The 17301-nt window shown below is 53.8% G+C and overlaps 8 protein-coding genes across 8 annotated transcripts; 7 read left to right on the forward strand and 1 right to left on the reverse strand.

Moving 5' to 3' along the window:
- Positions 1 to 413: 413 nt before the first annotated feature.
- J3D65DRAFT_676978 (uncharacterized protein) lies at positions 414 to 1226 on the forward strand (the record flags this gene model as incomplete). Its single annotated transcript, XM_066803634.1, has 3 exons — positions 414 to 616; positions 675 to 1139; positions 1188 to 1226. The coding sequence occupies exons 1-3, from the start codon at positions 473 to 475 to the stop codon at positions 1224 to 1226; spliced, it is 648 nt and encodes a 215-aa protein (XP_066655082.1). The 5' UTR covers positions 414 to 472.
- Positions 1227 to 2385: 1159 nt separating this feature from the next.
- On the forward strand, positions 2386 to 4960 carry J3D65DRAFT_667644 (uncharacterized protein; the record flags this gene model as incomplete). Its single annotated transcript, XM_066803041.1, has 6 exons — positions 2386 to 2529; positions 2620 to 3103; positions 3158 to 3197; positions 3747 to 4266; positions 4323 to 4800; positions 4863 to 4960. 6 exons carry the CDS (start codon positions 2386 to 2388, stop codon positions 4958 to 4960), a joined length of 1764 nt encoding a protein of 587 aa, XP_066655083.1.
- An 805-nt stretch (positions 4961 to 5765) lies between these two features.
- Positions 5766 to 6485, forward strand: J3D65DRAFT_623823 (uncharacterized protein). The gene has a single exon (XM_066800188.1). The coding sequence runs from the start codon at positions 5819 to 5821 to the stop codon at positions 6269 to 6271; it is 453 nt and encodes a 150-aa protein (XP_066655084.1). The 5' UTR covers positions 5766 to 5818; the 3' UTR covers positions 6272 to 6485.
- Positions 6486 to 7319: 834 nt separating this feature from the next.
- Positions 7320 to 7955, forward strand: J3D65DRAFT_602987 (uncharacterized protein; the record flags this gene model as incomplete). Its single annotated transcript, XM_066798174.1, has 1 exon — positions 7320 to 7955. One exon carries the CDS (start codon positions 7320 to 7322, stop codon positions 7953 to 7955), a length of 636 nt encoding a protein of 211 aa, XP_066655085.1.
- Positions 7956 to 8943: 988 nt separating this feature from the next.
- On the forward strand, positions 8944 to 10895 carry J3D65DRAFT_358768 (uncharacterized protein). The gene is made up of 7 exons (XM_066795622.1): positions 8944 to 9293; positions 9356 to 9427; positions 9656 to 9690; positions 9741 to 9775; positions 9824 to 9893; positions 9942 to 10005; positions 10054 to 10895. The coding sequence occupies exons 1-7, from the start codon at positions 9051 to 9053 to the stop codon at positions 10702 to 10704; spliced, it is 1170 nt and encodes a 389-aa protein (XP_066655086.1). The 5' UTR covers positions 8944 to 9050; the 3' UTR covers positions 10705 to 10895.
- Positions 10896 to 11186: 291 nt separating this feature from the next.
- Positions 11187 to 12278, forward strand: J3D65DRAFT_623834 (uncharacterized protein). Its single transcript, XM_066800189.1, has one exon. The coding sequence runs from the start codon at positions 11362 to 11364 to the stop codon at positions 12184 to 12186; it is 825 nt and encodes a 274-aa protein (XP_066655087.1). The 5' UTR covers positions 11187 to 11361; the 3' UTR covers positions 12187 to 12278.
- J3D65DRAFT_623836 (WD40-repeat-containing domain protein) lies at positions 12268 to 13771 on the reverse strand. Its single transcript, XM_066800190.1, has 4 exons — positions 13469 to 13771; positions 13303 to 13416; positions 12513 to 13256; positions 12268 to 12463 (listed from the first exon to the last, which is right to left on the reverse strand). The coding sequence occupies exons 1-4, from the start codon at positions 13476 to 13478 to the stop codon at positions 12327 to 12329; spliced, it is 1005 nt and encodes a 334-aa protein (XP_066655088.1). The 5' UTR covers positions 13479 to 13771; the 3' UTR covers positions 12268 to 12326.
- Positions 13772 to 15866: 2095 nt separating this feature from the next.
- J3D65DRAFT_358924 (uncharacterized protein) lies at positions 15867 to 16859 on the forward strand. The gene has a single exon (XM_066795623.1). The coding sequence runs from the start codon at positions 16051 to 16053 to the stop codon at positions 16630 to 16632; it is 582 nt and encodes a 193-aa protein (XP_066655089.1). The 5' UTR covers positions 15867 to 16050; the 3' UTR covers positions 16633 to 16859.
- The last annotated feature ends 442 nt before the right edge of the window (positions 16860 to 17301 follow it).

Here is a 17301-nt window from a genome sequence, read left to right on the forward strand (position 1 = left end):
GTCCTCGGAGACACTCGTGCTCGACATAATCTTTGCTTTTCTTTCTCGCCATGCTCTTTTCAGCGGATGGGGCGGTACGGCTTAGGAGTTTGGGGCGCGGAGGATGAAGGTCGTGGCAGCGTCAAGCATAGGAACATTCGTATTTTGAGTAAAACAGTATTTTGAGTCCGAGAGTTGAAAGGTGGGTGGTGCTTGTTGCATGCGGGAATCGCACGTGGGCTCCTGCCAGGCACTCTGCTCGTTCTTTCCTCGTCTGTCCCGCTCAACCCCAACGTTAACCCAGCGGTCGACTCGACTCAACTTTGACAGCCACCTATTCTGTCTCACGCCCTCTGAATCTCCGCACTCTCTCGTCAACTCCTCGCAAAAACCTTCACAGGCAATCCATTTTCGACCTCACCTTGCCTGCACGTCCCTTTTGTCTCCCGCTATTCGCTGTGGGGTTGCTGCCAGGCGCGGCCTGTGTGGCAACATGTCCCAAGGATTTTGCTTCACACCTTTCTGGAGGTCAGGAAAGTTTTCAGATGTTGAAGTACGGCTGCGGGAGAAGATTTTCAAGTCCTACAAGATTGTCCTCCGCACCCAGTCACGCATGTTTGGCTTCATGATTTCCATGGTAGGCAGGTCTTTGTTGCCCAAGAACCACGCGTCTTGTGCTGAAGAAATGGATGCAGAACCCAACCACCGAGAAGATCAACCTGAAGCTAGCAGATGCAGAGATCTTCCCGGACAGCGAGATCTTCGAAGTCTTTCTCGAAGCGATCCATACTGGAGGTTTCAACCACGACAGGAACTATCCGCCCATCGGAAACATCGCCTTCGCCCTAAAGGCCTACAAAGCAGGGCAAAGGTCTGGAACGCGTTTGCTGACATCGGCTGCTGCGTCCAACTTTCGATTGCTTCTCAGTGCCTCGCAGCCAAGTGATTTTCGTGGACATCATGAAGGCGACGACTTCGAGAGGCTGGTCAGAATGATGTACGCCAAGTCAAGCAGCAAGTCTGTCAACATCACAAAAGATCATGACGAAGACGAACTGAGGGGTTTCTTCATGACACGATTTGCTCCGGGCATTGGAGCATACTTGCGCCGGGAACAAATCGAGACTCTCGTCAGATGCGTGCCAGAATTCGCAGGTACCGTAAATGGTCCTCAAATCCGAATCAAATCAGAAACTGACACCTGCTAGCTGACTATGCTCTCGCTTGCCGTACGGTATTTTGGATAGAGCCAGAGCGCGCCTCTCCGTCAGCCCTGGCATCCATACTTAGAGACCCTCTTCATCCTGCGGGTCCAGAGCCTTCCGTAGATTGGTTGAACAAAAACAGCGAGGGAAGCGAAGGATCCGAGACAAGTGAGGAAGGCGAAGTCGGCGGCGAGCATCAGTCGGAGCAGAGTGACTTGATTTGTCGTTGCCGTCAACGCTATCGGATTCGCTGGCCGTCGATTGAGGATTATTTTCTCCCTCAACAGTCAGAGGAACCCAACATGCTACGTTGGTGGTGATACATTTTTGAGAATTGTGGGGACCTGTTCATTCATATCTGCTTTTGTTGGAGGATGGTTCGAAACTCTTTTACATTTGCTGGACGTGGCTCTTGTCCGTATCTTTGAGGGAAAACTTTCGACATTGTACGAGTGGATCATCCGTGGGAGGAGCACTTTCTAAAGAGTTGTAGTAGAGTCAGGTAGTAGCTAAGTTCACTTGCTTCGATCACTTCTCATCGAACAGATTCTGCCCGCAAGCGGTATTCGCGGACCTTCTCAAACCCTCTGCCTTCGAGACGTCCACAACCTTCAACCCTCGGGGCCTCTCGCCATCCACCTCCCTCCAGACCCGTCTTCCGACCTTCGACTTGTCTCAGACTCTCTCACCAACCACATCGCTGCAGAACCGCCTTCCGGCCTCCAACCTTCAGCACCTCTCATCATCCACCCCGCTCCAGATCATCCTTCGACCTTCTACCACTGTCGGACCCTCTCGCCAACCGCCTCCCTCCAGACCCTCCTCGCGATCACCTGCAATCCTCTGGCCCTCTCACCAACCACTTCGTCCCAAGCTCGCTTGTCTTCCGGCGGTTCACAATCTTCGGGCCCTCTGACAAACCACCTCATTGCAGACCCGTCACGAACTTCTGCCGTCCTCGGGCCCTCTCGCCGTCAAGCTCGGCCAGATCCTCCCTTGACCCTCTGCTACCCTCGAGCTTTTCCATCATCCACCTCATTCCATACTCGTCTCACGGCACTCTACGAACCTCGGGCTGTCTCACCTTTAAGCTCGCCCCAGATCATCCTCCGACCCTCTGCAGGCCTTGCAACTCCGCAACATCTTCCACAAGCTTCACCTATGACTTTAACGGATACTAGTTTGGCTACGATTCCTCGCCATGGCATGCCAACTTCACTTTGAGGACCTTTACTGGTCCGGAGATTTCACGGACATAGAAATCTGTTTCAAGAAGGATTGCTTCAAAGGACATAAAGCGATTCTTTGCGAGCGCTCACGGGTTTTCCGCGATATCCTGCTTGAGGTGAGCTGTGCTTCCATCCACATTGGTGGGCCAGTAAAGAATCATACGCTGTCTCAAAAACATGAACGCTGTGGCTGAGATATTTTCCAGAACAAGGCTCTCACCAAGATCGAACTCGACAACAGCCCCAAGTCCAGCGTATTCGACAATTGCCTGTCCACATTCAGAGGCTTGGTATATGCAATCTACGCGGGAGAAATCGAGGAGAATTCCGAGTGCTCGACCAGTGAAGATCTGGTATCCGCTGTTGAGAGTCACGACCTTGGCATCAAAACTGGCACGCCCATACTGCAAGAGGCAGCCGTCGTACGATTCAGAGGATCTTTTGTCGCCTGGTTCACCGAATGGAGTCAATATGAGGAGAGAACAAACCACAAAGAGAATGCTCGTGACATATTGGATATTTTGAACAACGCCATCCCGGTAATCTTCAACCGGGAACGCGTAAACAAATTTCCCCTGAACGATACCAACCTCCGCAAGATGCTCATAGACGACTACTTTCCTCTCATCTCACATTACGTCAATCATGACGAGCTGAAGGAGGCCCTTCAGGAAACTCCTGACTTTGCAGGTAAGACTAACCATGATCCAGAACGATTCATGATCTTTGATTGACTGTGTACAGTTGAATACGCTCTCTATCTTGAGAAGCGCTACGAAAGCGAGTAATAGCCATAGTCTTGGCCCACTGTTGTCGACGATGAGATTTCCGGGCTACGGAAAATGACTCGAGTGCGGGAATACAGAAAGTCCCGATATCAGGAACGGGTGGCGATGATGGGCGTGGTAGGGAGCCGTGAGGGCGAGAACGGAAAATTGGCGGCTGGAAAATTTGGCAGGAGGGTTTCTAAATGAAGAACACAAAATTGGCAGCAAAATGGATGGGCTTGGTTTCGACGGCGGAAAAAGCGGATTTGATCTTCTACAAAATTGGGGCGCTTGATGGTCACTTGCCATTTCATGGAGACAAATGGAATTGGTGGATAGATATCACATCTCAAAATCGAGACATTCATAGAGCACATTTCACTTCACGCCGACTCGCTTATGGCACCGCACCGCCTGCTCTTGACCTCTCAAACTTTCCAAGCCTCTTCTTCAACCTCTCGTTAACGGCTTCCCACCCAACCAATGGAGGCTCGTCCCGGCGCCAACTAAGCGGCAGGCTCTTTGAGTTTCTTGTTTGCCACCAGCTCCTCGCTTACCTCTTCAAGCAGCTCCTCGGTCACCTCTTCGCCTCCCTCTTCGCCCACCCCTTCGCTAACCGCTTCGCCCACATCGTCGCCCACCTCTTCACCTAACTCTTCACCAACCTCTTCAACATCTCACCACAAGCTTTCTGTCCAGCCTCCGGAGCTCTGTGGTGCTGAACGAAAGCTCATTGCTGGACCCTCCCTGAGGCTGCGGCATACTCTTTCATCAACTGATCGCCGATCTCTTGACTTGAACTTCACAACCGCCTCCAAGATCTCTCATTACCACCTTGTCATCCGCCTGGACACTGGATCGTTCCACCAAATCCATCACGACTTCGCCTCCATTATCCGCTTGACCCTCGAAGCAGTCACCTGCGTGACTATGGCCGAGGAACTCGACACAGCATGTCTTTGGTCGCGTGATGCTTTCACCGACTTAGAGATTCGTCTTTCGGATTCTCCGCGTACAAAACCGTTGAAAGCTCACAAAGCAATCCTTTACAGCCGCTCGTCGAAGTTCCGCGAGATTCTGGAGAAGGTTGGACATGCAAAACGCCTTGAACTGTCGTGCGAATCGGCTAACTATATTCGCAGAACAAGACAGCTACAGAAGTCAGCATCGGTATTCAAGACTTGAACGATAATGTCTGGTATCATCAAGTCACGAAGATGGATGTTACAGAGCTTCTTGAGGCAGTATACACTGGTACTTTTGCAGCAGAAGAAAGAGATGGGTTTCCACTTGCCTATGAAATCCTCCGGGCCTATGGCTTCGGACATGTCACGGGCACCCCTCTTTTGCAAGAAGCGGCCGCCAGACGTTTCAAGAACGCGATTTCTACTTTCGAGGAATGTTACAGAAGTAGGCAAATCCCGGATAACTTCACGTTTCTTCTTCACGCGGCCCAATTGCTATACATAGAGCCTGGTAAGGGCCATTGCCGACTGGACAAGGAGGTAGACAAGCACGACATTCGGAACTACTTTACCAACCATGGATTTCCGCTCATTGCACGGTACATGTCGCAGGATTGGCTCAAGAGGCTTTTGGAAAAGCACCCGGGTTTTGCAGGTAAGTTCTGCCATGCCCGAAGCCCGCCTCAATACTTGGAGCTCAGAAGTAATCCGTTGCAGTCGACTATGCCTTGTTTCTGCAACAGAAATTCTTGGAGTCTCAACCGAAGCCAGAGCAGGAAGTCGGAACACAGACTGGAGGTCAAGCCCAACCTTGATCACGGAAGCCATGCGCTTGATTACCTATGGCGGAAATCAGGGCAGAGTCTTGAGGATGGATTTGCAGGTCTTGTTCCGGCTAACGGAGCCATGGAAAGATTTGCCGTTGAAGCTTCTGGCAACGAAAAGATCCTCAACGGCAGAGATGCAGCGAGGGATATGGATGCATGAACGCATTATGGGGTAGTCTGGGTCAATTTTCTTCTGAGACCAAAGGTCGGGCCAGTATAATCAAAATTGCCTTCTAGTAGATTACCGAAAATACTACAGTATGGCTGTACATGGCAAAACGCGCTTTTAAACACCTGCCAGATGATCTGCGTATGTTCTTCGCACGTCTAACTAGCCACGGGCAAGGCCCAGAAGTAGAAAAGCGCAGAATGTCTCAGTTCAAGCAGCATTCAATCACCCCTGAGATCATCTCTCCACTCACCTCACGTGCAGTCCCCAAAGGACGTTTTCCTTTGCTTGTGTGTCGTCCTATTTAAACTTCCGTTCTTCCGCCTCCTTGAGATCTCGCTCCTCTGTCACCCTCACACCCAATCCGCTCAGCATCCTTGCCGCCTTTTCGCTGTTTGAAGAACACCGCAGCTTAGCCAGGCACCTAGCCTCAGAACCATGGCCGCCCAGATAGACACGGCGCAGCTCTTCATGGACGACAAATTCACTGACGTGGAGATGCTCATTGAAGGTCAATCATATGGAAGAGCTCATAAACTCGTCCTCTACAATCGCTCGTCAAGATTTCGCGAGATTCTCGAACAGTTAAGGAGATTTTGTATTTGGCAGTTCCATATTCGGGTTCTGCCGGATTGCGCTTACCAATGATCTAGGATATTCATGCTCAACATATCGACATGCATTTTCTGAAGCTAGCGCCTCTCAAATCACGACCATGGGTCGCCAGAGGCTTGCTAGAAGCCACTTACACCGGGAAGCTGGAATCATTCTCAAAACAGAAGCCAAGAATCTACTGCCTAATGATACAGCTGCTCTTCCACAAAATCGGCCATTACGAGAAGTTCTCTCTCTTGAAACAAGCAGCAGCCAACTGTTTCAAGCAACTCTTCGATGTCATCGATCTGGATAATCAGAAGTATCCCAAGGGGTACGACACACTGGTCAGTCAGATATACGGAAAAGAAGACGAAAGCCCGATTTTGCCCCCAAAAATCGACGAGCACGGCATCCGAGACTTCTTCAGGGATGATCAGCTCGCAAGCGCGTGCAAGTATCTTGACCGCCAGAAGACTGAAAAGCTCTTGGAAGAATCTCCAGAATTTGCAGGTAAAGAAGCCGCAATCCAATGAAAAGGTTTGTCTAACAAGCTGCAGACGATTTCCATGGCTGCTTTGGCTCTGACTTGAGTGCGCTTGTGTGGCGCGAAGACAGCAACGAGAAGCAGAACGAAGAGCATGGCAGCAGCAAGATGAACGGAGAGAAAAATGACATGAAGGATGAGATGAATGTAAACATGGAGAATGAGGAGAAGGAAAAGAAGGAGAGCGAGGAGAAGAAAAAGAGGGAAAATGAGGAGAGCAACAACATGGAGAGAGAACAGGATGGCAGGGACGCAAAGAGGCCAAGACTGCAGTGATTGGTGATGATAGCGAAGTTGGGCCCAGAGACACAACTCTGAGCGGAAAAGCCCAGCGCGACACGATCAGTGAAGGTGCAATGCAGCAGGGCCAGGCTGACGGTCGACACAAGATGCCGCGGATCTGGAATGGATTTGGCGTGGCGGGAGGAAGGGCGCATCACGAAAGTCGCCCGGGCGGCAATCGAGCGGCGGGCACGGCAACGGAGTGAGGGCTTGGTTGCTGACTTCTTTCCTCTCCATCCCATTCTCTTGGAAGAATAGCTCGGATCACTGGATAGTCATTTGGAATTCAAAGGAGAGCCCTGGAGATGCTTGCTGCGACGTGTTAGCCCGCATGGGCGCGAATCTGCCGTGACGTACCTTGAGAAGATGTCTTGACAAACAATAGATTGACAGTGCTGAGACATACAGAGCGAACAAAGGGAATCAAAACACAATGCAACAAACAAATGGAAGAAACACGGAGGCAAACAATGTCCTAGTCACAAACCGCATGCCGCGGAGCGCAACAAAGCTTCCAGAAGCAGACAAGCACAAGGAGCGGTGCGAACAGCAGCAATGACGAGACATCAGACAACCAGCCCCAGCAGCACCTTGAAACACAGACATTCCCCATGTTCCAGCCTGAATCGCAGCATCGTCCCAGACTGTGGAGCAAAGGACCGATTTGGAAACGCTATATAGACCACGCGGTCAACAAACAGGCGCTCCAATCTTCAACCTACCAGCGATTACCAGAGAAAGAAAACAAGAGCGCCATGTCCTCACCAGACCTTTTCGCCGACGCAAGCAGCCAGGAGCTGCACTCCATCATCTACCGCCTGCTCCAGCAGCATCGCAGGAACGGCGACCGCCTGCGCAGCATAGCCGTCCGCTACCACAACACCCACCCGGACGCGCGGCTTGATAAGTCCATACCTAAGGACCTGCGGGCAGAAGCGTTCGCCAGATTCTGCCCCAGCAGGACCAGCCAAGCCACACCATCCAGCCCCGACATCGAAGACGGGCAAGCTGTGCTGGAAAAAGCACGAGGCATGCTCCGCGCCGACCCGGACAGCGCTGCCAACCTGCGCCGCGCACGGCAGATGCTCAGAAAAGGCGCAGTGCCGCTCGTCGACGCGTGCGCGGCGGTCGACAGGCTCGACGCGGCGACGGCCATGGTGGAAGCGGTTGCGGCGGAGCGGTGGCGCCGGGGGTTGGATAGAGAAGTGGGACAAGAGCTGCTGGAAACGGCGTTGGATTGGGCGTGGAAGTATGCGACGACGTTGCCAGAGGTGCGCGCTGCGTTGCGGCTGGGCAGAGGGCGGAGACAGATTGTGGTGGCTTTGTTTTATTCGAGACAGGTCCGTTGTGGGTTGTCTGAGTGCGGTTTGGCGCATCGATTTGGGCGGTGAGGTGGAGCAAGGAGCTGCTGGAGGATCTCGCGCGTAGAGTGTGAAGGCTTGGTATCGAGTTGCTTGGAATGGATGGTTTGGCGTGCTCAGATCCTGCATGTGGATTCCCTTGTGTTGGGGTCTTCAGACAAGTGTCTTTGGTGTCACAGTGGGTGTCGAAAGAATTGGCAATCCTTCGGTGCGGCCATGAGCGGATGAAAGCTCGCAAGCAACTGTGGCATTGAAAGAATGCCTCTTGGGTGCAGCCGCAGCTCCACGAGCCACCAAATTTTTTAATTTTTTTTCGACTCCCACAGTAGTGTCAGACTTGGTGGCTCCAGATGTTTTTTCCGCTGAAGTATTTTTCGATCAAGTCTGGAATGTAAAGGTTCTGGAAACAATAGAACCTACATATCAAACCTACCTTGCCCGCAGTGGGTGCAGGATCAAACGGACAACAGTTGAGAGGGAAGAAATGCGCTGGAAACCGTGGGACTCCCTACAGACGGAGAGCCCTGATACCTCCTCGGAGGGTCAGGCAGAGGCAAAGCTCGACACTTGACTGGAATCGGGATGTATCGAAGTTGCGCTTAGGATGCGCTGCTTTGAGAATCATAGACGAGAAGTGTTCAGACACTTCTATAACGGACAAACGACAAGTCCCTGTTGCGAGCACAACGAGTCTTCGAATCAAAGGATGCCGATATACCACTGCTGCCGCATGAGGACATCGAAGCTGCCCGGTGCTATTTTGCCCTTGGAAAGAGAACGAGATGGCCCGATGCGTGGAAAGTTTTCGAGGGAGTGTTCTCGTGTAGGAGAAGAATTGGAAAATTGTCCAAGTCGACGAAGAGCCTCAATAGATACGGCGGCGGTCTTCACACAAGGTCGGAGTTCATGACGGAGACGAAGATGTATTTGCTGCTGACCTGTTGAAGCCAACAGAGAAACTCAAGTTAGCAGGAACAAAGCTTGGGGAAGACGAAAACAGGGAAGCTGGCACTCGATCCGCTCCGCAAAGAGCCTCACTCGCTACTCCGAAGGATATCCAAGCAAAGCAGAGACAGAAAAAGATGAAGCTCTTGTGTAGGTCGATGGAATGCGGAGGATGTCGTCATGTCAGAGCGGCAACCACATTTGACAGAACAGGAGCTCGGGCTCGGGGGCGGTGAGAGAGGCCAAACAACCGCGGAGGTCATGGCCTGGCGCTACTCTGGTCCAACCCGTCTCCCGTCTCCATTCGACATCCACAACAGCTCTCAGGACCGACATTGTCTTGCCTCTCCCTCTTCCAAGCCTCCTCGACCCTGCCGCCGCATAATGGATCGCGCATTGGACGACGTCATCTCCGATCGGCAGGTGAGCGCTCGAATGTCCTTTTCTGGCAGAATGAACCGTCTTGGCTGACTGCTGGACAACAGAGACCCGGGCCCAGACGCGGACGTGGTAGAGGCCGTCCTGCTGACGACTACCCTCGAGACGGCGTTAGAAAGGTACTCGACTCGGCCCCTTGTCGACAAGCTCCGCCGCTGACTTGGCCAGGTTTTACCTCCTCCCTCCTAAACCCATGGCGCGCCGCAACCGCAACGATCCGGAACATACCTCAGAACTCGATTCTTCGCAATTGAGCGTGGATCCGCTGTTCGCCGATGATACTGTGTTCAGGCAGCCATGGTACCTGTGAGACCTCTGCTAATCTAGACGCCTCTCTGCAATGACAGACGAGCCAGAGAGACGACTCCAGGAATCTCGAACGGTAGGCTGAAATGATAGTTGCTGGCAGGAATGGGCGCTGACAGATGGCAGTGATTGGGTCCACGACCGCTTCGAAGACGACGAACGTATGTTTGCCTGGCATCCTTCCACGACAGCATACTGACACCCTCAAGCCCGCCAAGCGTCCCACGGTCGCGGCCAGCGCTCCGAACGACTTTCCCGTCGTAGTCCTGATGTCGAAAGGTAAACCATACAGCCCTTGACTACCGGCTTTTTGTTAACAAACGACAGAGAATCCGGCTACAAGATAAGGGTGGAAAACTTGCACTACGAATTGACCGAGGACGACATTTGCGTATGTCCGTGTCCACCTCGTTTTGGTATCTTTCCTAACGCCTTGCAGGAGCTCTTTGAGCGCATCGGCCCCGTAGAAAATGCCCGTCTGATGTATGACCGCCACGACCGCAGCGAAGGCGTTGCTTACGTCACCTACCGCACCCTGGCGGACGCCCGAGTGGCCTGCCGCGAGTATGATGGCGCAAACGCACATGGCCAACCCATCCGGCTCAGTATTGTTCCACCTGGCCCTGCGCCGCGCCGTAATCCCTTCGACACTGCGCAACGTCCGAGCCGCAGCCTCTTTGACCGCATTGAATCTCGCGACCGGAGCCTCAGTCCTGAAAGGGGTCACCGGAGCGACGTGACGAAACCCCCGCCTGCTGGTATTGATCGCTATGTTCCAGGTGAGAGTTCTGGAAGAAGACGCTCTCCTCCTCCCCCTCGCCGTCGCGGTGGCGGACGTGAACCAGGCCGTAGACCCGGAGAGAGGAGGGGCGGCGGACGCGGTGGCAGGTCGAGAGGCGACGATGATGGCAGGCCCGCGGTCCAGGGCAGGCCGAGAAAGACCCAGGACGAGCTCGATGCGGAGATGGAAGATTATTGGGGTGTTGGTCATGACGGAGCCGCTGATGCCCCCGTCAACGGCAGCGGAGAGGTTCAAAGTGCGCCGGCCAATCCTGCCATCAACGACGACATAGAGATGGAGGTTGAGTGATGCGCTGCAGAAAGGGCGAGTCTGCTTGCAGTCTCATCTATCTGAAGGTTGGACGTTAGTAGGGATGTGGGTCAGCAGCACAAAAGTCTGTAATCTGGCGCTGGATTTGACTGTCAGTTGCAAACCAGCCGATTTCTTTCCTCTCATTCCAGTACCTGTCCAGGCGCATCACGCGGTCACGTGGTTTGATCGCGTCTTCCATACTCTCGTGTGTTTTGAATTCACAGCACTGCTTTGCTTTCCCTCCACCTTACAGCTAGCTCCATGCTATGCCGTGATTTTGCGCATTCTCTACTGCCCTGAGCAAACTCCTCAACCCAACTCAGCTCCACCCTTCTCTTCACTCAATCATCTACATCCAAGCAGTACTACCCAGCCAACATGTCGGACTCGTCAGACGCAGCTGAGCAGCTTGACCCAACACAGCGCCCTGGAGCTTGGGACTACCTGCTGTTTTCCGAGCTGGTAAGCACCTCTGCTCACTTCAGACTTCCTAGACTAACCATCCCTCTACAGATCAACCTCTGCCTCTACTTTCCCACGCTGGCAGAGCTCAAATACATCCCTCCTAATGAAGACGTTCCTGCCTCCCCCGACCGCTTCCTCTTCCATGACGAGCAAGACGCCGTCCTCAAGATCAAGAGCGACAGCTGGTTCATGGACGTGGGCCTCTGGATGCCCGCCGACGCGCACGACTGCTCCCAAGCCGGCGACATGGATGACGACACGCACGACTGCTCCCAGCCTGGCCACGCAGGTGAACTAGACGGAGCGCACGAAAGCTCCCAAGCCAGCACCATTGACGACGAGGATGGCGCAGCGGACGACTGCTCCCAGGCCGGCAGTGAGTGGGCCACGGCCTCGAATGCTCCCTCATCCAGCTTCTTTGGCGCGCCCTCCTCCCCCAGCGCCCTCGCCCTCCCCGACGCCGCCAGCACTGCTCTGCACTGGCACGCCATCACCACCCACGCTGCCCGCCTGCGCGCCGTCTATGCGCGCAACCTGCCCTCCGGCCTGTCTGCCCTGCCCCTCGCTACCTGGAGCGCTGCCGACATGCTGCGTGCTGCCCTCGTCGGCGTGTTCCGCGTCTTCTCGCGCATCGCGCGCTACCTGTCTGCCATCTTTGACGCTGCGGACTGGAGCGGCGCTATGCTTGGTGTCATGGTGCGCAGGGCACGTGCGGCCGCGTGCCAGGAGCATTCGAGCGCAACTGCCGGCGCGAAGGCGCTTGCTGAGTCGACGTTGGGACGGGTCTTGGTGCTCTGTTGTCCGTGGCGCGAGGACGAGATGAAGAGGGGCTGGGTTGCTGTTGTGGTGGGCTGGATCAGCATGTTGGCAGACCATCAGAGGCAGTTTGAAGAGCAAGACGAAGGTCAAGAGGGAGACGCGGCAGCCGAGGACAAGGCTGTGGATGAAGAAGGCGGCTTGGTGAAGGGAGACGCGGCCGTGGACGAGAGCGAGTACTTTTCCTGCGAAGACTAGGACGACTTCAAGTCAAAGGTGTGGACGGACTTCTGAACAGCCTCTCACAAGCAAAGGCAAACTACAGTATGCTGACTTTCAGCCAATTGAAGATTCTGAAAGGGTATCATTATGCTTATTATTTATGCTTGTTGTCCGTCCTACCGCCACAAACCATACGGGCCTGTGGTAAACTTCCACAGCTTGATGGTGCCATCCTCGCTGCCCGTGGCATACAGCTTGCCGTCGGGAGAAAACATGGTCGTCCAGACGGGACCATGGTGACCCTTGCCAACCTCTGTCGTTGCGTTAGTACAGTTCCAGCGTGCCAAAAGGTCAAGTCTTACCGAGGCATTGTTCGGTTTCAAAGTCAAACACACGAACCCAAGTGTCGCCGCTGCTACCAGCGACAAATTTGCCCTGTCCGCTGTGAAGAGCGACGCTGGCCAAGTCGTAGTCCGTCTTGATGCTCTTGATCAACCGGGCCGGCTGCCTTGCTTCGAAGAAGTACGCCGTTTTACCGGCGGCTACGCTCAGAATTCCACCTCCAGAGCCGCCATCGGCGCTGATGTTGTCCAACTCACAGCTGCCCAACGTGCCCTCCACTGTGTATTCGCCAATGGTGCTTTGCGTCCTCAAATCCCACCACCTGATTCTCTTGTCTTCCGACGCCGTGATCAAAATGTTGGGGTCATTTCCCCACACAATCGACTTGATGGATCCTTGGTGGGCGCCAGCGCCAATCTCGTAGCTCGGAGTTGGCGAGCTTCCATTCACGCCAGTCGGCGAGGAGCTGGCGCTGCCGCGGGACAGGTCAAAGATACGGAGTTTCTTGTCCTGGCTGCCCGTTGCGAGAATCTGCGGGTGAGGCTGGTTCGGGAATGCGACGGCTCGAACAATGTGGGGGTGGTCGAGCGTGTGGAGCGCTTCTCCGGTTTGCGTGTCCCACACCTTGGCGGAAAAGTCGGCGGAGCCTGTGGCGGCGAGGGTGGCATCGGCGGAGAGGCGAGCTGACCAGACGGCGCCCTTGTGGCCGAGAAAGGTTCCTATCCAGTCGCCGGTCACACCATTCCGCAGCATGGGATTGTTATCTTTCTTTCATCAGCTCAAAACTTGACATGTCCAAGACGACCGCACCTTTGCATGCCGATATGAGGTAGTATTGGTCGTCATGGTCGACCGAGGAGAAGCTTATGTGGGTGATGGGACGAGAGTGACCGTGGCAGGTCAAAGGTACTACTTTGACGGTTTCTGCTGAACATGTGAGCTAGGGTAGAGGCAAGATTGGTGCTTGCACACGTACCAGTCGTCATTGTCACTTTCAACCCGGGTGGTTGATTGGAGCACACGCCAGCTGCAAAATGACACGCAAAAGTTTGTTGCCAATGACGTCTGGAGAGACCCGACTTCACAATGGGGGTATTCTTGGATGCCGGCGGGGGAATGAAGGTGGTTGAAATCCAGCCGATTAAGGAAAGCTAGCTGAGAAGAAATGGCCCGAGAGATCGTAAATGGTCGTCAATTCATGAGAGCATAACGGCAAGCCCGTCGTGGGCTTGATCTTGGAAGAGTGGTCGAGGAGGAGGGGTGGTGGGCGCGAGGTGGTACGGCTTTCTTTATTTGCGGCAGGACTCCAGCTGCCTCGACTGCCTGCGCCTGCCACTTCCAGAAGCAGCGGAAAAATACCGGCCCGCCCTCTCCCATCCATCCATCCACCCACCGGCACCTGGACTCACTCTCCACCACCCTCTCCACCCACTTGTTGCAACGACTTCTCATTTCAACATCATTCAATTCTCGGATCGGAGCTGGCTGTTATCCGCTACGTCGCCCGCCCCAGTCGCTCCCGCAAAATTCTCCGTCGTCCGTCAATCGGCGGCTTCCCCATGATCGGATCGAAAACATCCGTCATCCTCCTCTTCAAGTCTCTCACGGCAGACCTGGCCGTCAAATCGGAATGGCTTTACATTTTCAATCGGAAGCCTGACTACGCCTTTTCGGCCCTCAATAAAGCTACTTGTCGTACCACTCCGGAAGTATCCCCGCCAACTCTGCGATTGGATGACCTTTGGGCTCCAATTCTTCTGACGTATTCGGTACAAAATCCAGCGTCGAATGGCGACAAGTCTTTTGTAAAGGTTCTTCGGCCTCTCAGTCGACCGAATGCTTGAAACCCAAAAGACCCCAGCTGCCGATCAACCTTATCCCAAGCTAGAAGCCGAGAGACATTCAGAGACGTGACGGCTAACTTTGAAGGAACCTTCCCCACTGTTTGAAAACATCCAGTCGTCTCTGTCATCGGTCCTTGTATCAGGCGCTGTACTCCGGGACGATGACCACGGAAAGAAACGGTCATCAATCCACCATTCGCTTCCTCGCCAATTTGACAAATGCTGCGAAAGTGTGCGCCGTCTTGCCAACCTCCGCCGCAGATGGAATCGTCTTCGGGACGATTTACACCGGATGAAGATGAAGACAAGCACTGTTCAATAATTCCAGACTTCCAGACTTCTCCGCAAAGCCCAACAGCTGCATCAGGTTAGACAATGTCTCATTGCCATGTCCGCTGAATCTTCGCTCTGGACGGCCAGAGGTTGCTCGACCGCAGCAGCACAATTTCGACCTCTGTTTAAAGACTCGACTGCTCTCCCACATCGAGCTCCAAGAGTCGTTTTTTGGGCCGAAGCACTCAGTTTGACAGTGGTACTAGTCGTAGCAGAAAATGACAGCCCTCGATCTTCCCAATTCCGCCCACAACTTACCGTCACAAAGACGAGGATTTGTGACAACACTTTACCGCGACCAATTAATCCAATCCAGAAAGCTCAAATACTTCAGGATCGGTGAAGACATGGATTGATCTTTGCGCTTGACGTCAGATTAAGAAGCCACAGGCGTTCGGCGAACGGTTTGCAGTCTCGGATTGGCTGTTAGCTTAAACTGACAAATGCCGTTTAGCCCATGAGTTTTGAGAAACACAACCAATCGAATCTTTCTCTCTGCATGCAACTCGCAGTACCTGAATCAGATACATTCGACGTTGAACATCGCTGTCGTTACCAGCAACATTATTATGTGCTGGCGAATGGGATAATTGTATCCCCAGCTCAAGCAACAACTCACCGTCTCTTCCATCCATCGGCAGCAAGACCCAGCAAAGACGACTACAATTTGTCTCACCAACATTGCAAATCCTGCGAATTCGGCCTTTGTTCCCTGATATCCTGGTCCCTGCCAAGCTGCGCGGCACTCGATCCCATCATCCGACGGACCATCAGGGACCCTCCCAGCAATGAATCGCAGAGGCGAAACACTCTTATCTCAGCATGCAGTATTAGGCTCGAAGCCGCTGCGTCAGTGACTTGCAGCCAGCCAACGAGAGACTCTGTGTTCCTGAACGCTCGTTATGGGTCCCTCGACTTCGGCACTCCATCCGCAATTTCCAGCGCACTTTCTCGACCGGGCGTGAGGTTGCCACGACCATCACCCCGCCATTCTAGGCGCGTGGCGTCGTAATTCCGGAGCGCTCTAGGCATGGGAGTATAAGAAGGTAGTGTGCAAATGGCGCACTCCATCGTCAAGGCTCCCTGCCCTTTCTTACTGCTCTACTTCTTTGCGCGTCGCATCTGGTCTCTGCGTTGTGCCCCTATCCTTCGACGTTGGATTTCAATCCGTTCACTCATTACATGGAGATCATTCTCTCGACAGTCTCTCGTTGATCAAATTAGCTGAAGCAAGCCTTCGCGCCTGGTGCATTCAAAAGGAACAAAATCATTCTCTTCGTCCTTGGACACAGGAACTACTATCGCGGCCTCGCGACGAAAACCAGCTTGACGCTCTGAACACCAACGACAAACCAAATACCCTCAGCCGGTTCTTTTCAAGATGAAGTTCGGCACATCTCTCGCCTCGCTCTTCCTCGTCCTCCTGGCAAGCGGCCCCGCTCCCACTGCCGCGACGCGGACCAAGATCATCAATATGTGCAAGTTCGACATTTACGCCAAAACAACCATGGGTGGCGGGTACGACAGTGGTGGCAAACACAAAATCAAAGCCAATGGCGGTACCTACGACGCGCCCATCTCACCAAAGAAAAACAGCCCCGACGGCGGCCTTTGCATCAAGCTCCAACACGACGAAGAAGGCTCATTCGATTCGGACATTTACCAGATCGAGGTCAGTGAGACTGACGGTCCAATGGGCATGAACTCTGGCGATGGCGAGGGAGGTCATCTTTGGTACGATATGAGTACGGTCAACGGCAAGCCGTGGCGCGAAAGGTGGAGGCGCCTGGAGCTCGAGGGGCCACGGGGCTGTCCTGTCTTGGAGTGCGCTCCTCACCACGAGGACTGCGAGTGGCCGACGCCAGAGAGCACGGGGAAGATGGGCGACTGCAAGGGTGGCGAGGAGGTGACGGTGCTTTTCACCCTGTGCAGAGGCAATGGCCTGATCGGTATCAACCGCTGAGTTCACGTCTATCTCTTTGGCGCGATGTTTGGCGAAAAAGGAAATGGTCGAGGTACGAAAGATACGAGGTACGATTTGGCTTCTTTGTCCTTCCTTTCTTGGTCCTTCACTTCGTTGTATTTGTTTGACGGGTGGCTTGTTGATCGAACTACGGCGGCGATTATGGATATGATGTATGCACACTTCACCAAATATGCAAACTATCAAGATATGGAACATTTGACCGCTGCTGCGCTCGACGGCCGCGGCGACAGGGGCTTCGGCAGCCCTTCATCGTCGTTCGACTTTACCACCGACCCTACACTCATCGACGCGTCTTCGCGCCATTCCGACAAACCTAGCCTCTTCAGCATCCCCAAAGGTCGCGTTCAAATCTCACAAAATCAGAAGTCTGTCACACGCGGCGCGCAAGGACCACGCAAATGACCTGCGTTGCGTATGTGCATGCTAAGCTCATCCCGTGGCGCAGTTAGGCTTGTCAGATGATAGAGTTGTCGTCTCTCCCGGGAAGGAAAGCTGCGTAAACTCAACGCCCCACGCCGCGCATACTTTGATGTTAATCTCGCCGCGCGGATTGGGTCGGGTTGGTGGTGTGGAGGCGCTGGAATCTTGATAAGGCATAAGTGATGGGGTCTTGTTTGGTGGCGCAGGGGAGGCGATCAGTGGCGG

This window comes from Phyllosticta citribraziliensis (assembly GCF_038025025.1).
Source record: "Phyllosticta citribraziliensis strain CPC 17464 chromosome Unknown J3D65scaffold_6, whole genome shotgun sequence".
NCBI lineage: Eukaryota > Fungi > Ascomycota > Dothideomycetes > Botryosphaeriales > Phyllostictaceae > Phyllosticta > Phyllosticta citribraziliensis.

Excerpts from the sequence above, each read along its gene's own strand:
- J3D65DRAFT_623823 (XM_066800188.1), top strand. The coding sequence starts at position 5,819 with ATGCATTTTCTGAAGCTAGCGCCTCTCAAATCACGACCATGGGTCGCC.
- J3D65DRAFT_358768 (XM_066795622.1), top strand. The coding sequence starts at position 9,051 with ATGTCAGAGCGGCAACCACATTTGACAGAACAGGAGCTCGGGCTCGGG. Across the intron at positions 9,294-9,355 it reads ACGTCATCTCCGATCGGCAG|AGACCCGGGCCCAGACGCGG; the intron begins GTGAGCGCTCGA and ends GCTGGACAACAG. Across the intron at positions 9,776-9,823 it reads CCGCTTCGAAGACGACGAAC|CCCGCCAAGCGTCCCACGGT; the intron begins GTATGTTTGCCT and ends GACACCCTCAAG.
- J3D65DRAFT_623834 (XM_066800189.1), top strand. The coding sequence starts at position 11,362 with ATGGACGTGGGCCTCTGGATGCCCGCCGACGCGCACGACTGCTCCCAA.
- J3D65DRAFT_623836 (XM_066800190.1), bottom strand. Across the intron at positions 13,257-13,302 it reads CCTCATATCGGCATGCAAAG|ATAACAATCCCATGCTGCGG; the intron begins GTGCGGTCGTCT and ends GATGAAAGAAAG. Across the intron at positions 12,464-12,512 it reads TGAAACCGAACAATGCCTCG|AGGTTGGCAAGGGTCACCAT; the intron begins GTAAGACTTGAC and ends ACGCAACGACAG.
- J3D65DRAFT_358924 (XM_066795623.1), top strand. The coding sequence starts at position 16,051 with ATGAAGTTCGGCACATCTCTCGCCTCGCTCTTCCTCGTCCTCCTGGCA.